Below are 2,548 nucleotides of genomic sequence, written 5' to 3' on the forward strand. Positions count from 1 at the left end.
GCTGGCAAACGTACTGTGGGCTAGAACACAGCACTGGCCGATCAATGTGGCGCTATCTAACAAAGCTCCAGCCCCGCTCGATTGAGTTAGGCTCATGGAGTGGGCCCCCGCTGACAGACAGTCGCGTCAGCTAATGGAGGAGGCCTGTTTTAAATAGGTCGGGTTCACGACGCATCACTACAGTGTGAACTGTCTGTACTGGGGGAAGGTCAGGATCAATAGCGAAATTGGCTCTTTAACCCTTCCAGACCGACGGTATCGTATACGATACCGGCGGACATGTTTTACATAACCGCGCATAACTTTTTAACCATAAAAGATAGAGACTTAATTTTTTTTCCTTGTATAGATAAGACCCGTGGCTTTACGAGCATCTTTCCGGCATCATCCTACGTCACACGCACGCTGCGTGGTGACGTAGTGAAAACAGGTGTCCAATAGGAACTTCGCTCTTCAGCGCGTGACGCGCTCCATCCATTTTCATTGGCCCAAACTTTGCCAAAGATTGTTGTAAGTCAAGATAGTTACTCCTCTGAGCGTCTGTGCTCATAGCATTTGATAAAGCAAGCCTAAGTACCATTATTTCTCAAGTAAATGGCAAATTACACATCTCAGTGTGCGTAATTGCGCATCCCTTACTATTTTTATTTGAAATGTTTTTTTTTTTACTTGCAAATGATACATAATACACCCAACAGGACGTAAACAGCCTAGTGCCGAGCAATGAATCGGGTGCGCGCGGGTGTGAGCAGGTGCGCGCAGATGCGCGCTTGGCGTACACACATTCGTGTGCCAAGGCGTTTGTTGTTTTGCGCACAGAGGATAAAGAGCTCCAGGAAGTCTATCAGAAGAAAGAAAGAAAGAAAGAACGAACGAACAGAAATGGCACGCAAAGCGTCACTTTCCTTGCTGGAAGCAGTGGCGATGGTAACGGAGCCTGGCAGTGACGCCGAGTCCGATGTGGACACTTTTTATACAGATGAAGAGTTGGATTACCTGGAGGATCTGGACCCTATTGAAGAGTAAGTAGCAAATATTTCATAATTATTTAGAGCAAACATCATGCAACACTTGTAGTAAACGGGCGTAAATACATAATAGTAGCATGCGTAATGCCTATTTACGCATTGTTTGGATACAGTTTTATTTGATGCGTGAGGGGTATAATCATTTAGGTGGGGGATGAGATTGTGAACTTCAGACAACTGTTTACCTGTGTTGCACTAGACTTATGACATGTATGTTGTTGTTTGTAATAACGAGCTACAAACTACATGTGTAAAGTGGATGAAGTGGTTTGGGATGGTGTGGATGTCCTAATTAGTGAGGTCATAATCTGTTGACACCATTTGGGTGGGGGATGGGGTTGTGCATTGTGTTTGCCCCTGCTGCACTAGACTTAGACTTGTTGTAGTACATATGTAATACACAAGTTTTACACAAACTAACATTTTTTCCTTTTCTTTTGTTTAGTGCTGAGTCAGAGGATGTTCCTCAGGCTCCTCCAGATTCCCCTGTGCCATTCACTTCAGGTGTCTCCCCAGCTTCATCAGTGTCTACAACCCCAGCCACCCGTCCAGAACCATCAACACCTTCAACACCTACGATCTCCTCTGAGAGCAGGAGGAGGGGCAGGGATGGAGGACATGGAAGATCCAGATCTCCACTCCTCAGTACTTCATCTCCATCACCACACTTACTAACCACCACACCAGGAAGACCGCAGCAGGCAAGGATCATATGGGAGGCTGTCATGTGTGCACTGCTGACAAACACAGGGGAAGAGGCAGTGTACTGCATGGAAATGCAAGGCCTGTGATGTGGCACTATGCCTGGTGCCTGATAGGAACTGCTTCCATGATTGGCACTAGTGAAGGACTTGGACGAGTGCACTTTTTTTTGTTTTGAGGGCAAAAATGACATTTTTAGAATACCTACAAACTTCATATTTTGCACTTTTGTAGCTAAGACCCTAAACTAAGTATTTATTATGTCTAAAAAGTTGTTTATACATGTTTGCTGTGTGTTTTGAATAAAGGAGTGTGAATATTATTTTCCGTTTTTTTTTTTTTCCTTTGTATTTCTAGTTCTATAGCTTTTATTACAGCCATATGACACAACTACAGCATTCAGATTGTGAAAGAACAGGTTGTACTGAAAAAAAGGATGTATAGCACTTCATTAGGGGATAAAAGGGGGAGTTTTAATAGCAAAATTAGGAAAAAAATCCAGGCGAGGACAAATGTACCAAAAATGCCCTTAGGTCTGGAAGGGTTAAAGGTGCATTATGGAACTTTTCTGGGGAGAAGGCAGCCACTTGCTTGGCTGCATGGCAACTGATTAAAGACAGGGTATTATGCAAAATCTTTTTTTTTTTTTTTTTTTTTTTTTGCTTTCCACCACAGTATAATATTCCCACATCAAAATCATGGTGAGGATTTTAGATGCCATCCATGCATGTTTGACTGTTTTATCAATCTCTCCTGGGCCCTAGTCGAACCCTCCTTATACTTCAGACCGTAGAGTTTCCATCTACACTGCCCAAGAC

At 43.6% G+C, this 2,548-nt stretch overlaps 1 protein-coding gene across 1 annotated transcript; it reads left to right on the forward strand.

Annotated features, from left to right (window-relative positions):
* Positions 1 to 735: 735 nt before the first annotated feature.
* On the forward strand, positions 736 to 2,052 carry LOC129409792 (uncharacterized). Its single transcript, XM_055156524.1, has 2 exons — positions 736 to 1,022; positions 1,474 to 2,052. Exons 1-2 carry the CDS (start codon positions 763 to 765, stop codon positions 1,817 to 1,819), a joined length of 606 nt encoding a protein of 201 aa, XP_055012499.1. The 5' UTR covers positions 736 to 762; the 3' UTR covers positions 1,820 to 2,052.
* The last annotated feature ends 496 nt before the right edge of the window (positions 2,053 to 2,548 follow it).

This window comes from Boleophthalmus pectinirostris, unplaced genomic scaffold, assembly GCF_026225935.1.
Source record: "Boleophthalmus pectinirostris isolate CB_2022bp ecotype Guang Dong unplaced genomic scaffold, ASM2622593v1 HiC_scaffold_20, whole genome shotgun sequence".
In the NCBI taxonomy this organism is placed as follows: Eukaryota; Metazoa; Chordata; class Actinopteri; order Gobiiformes; family Gobiidae; genus Boleophthalmus; species Boleophthalmus pectinirostris.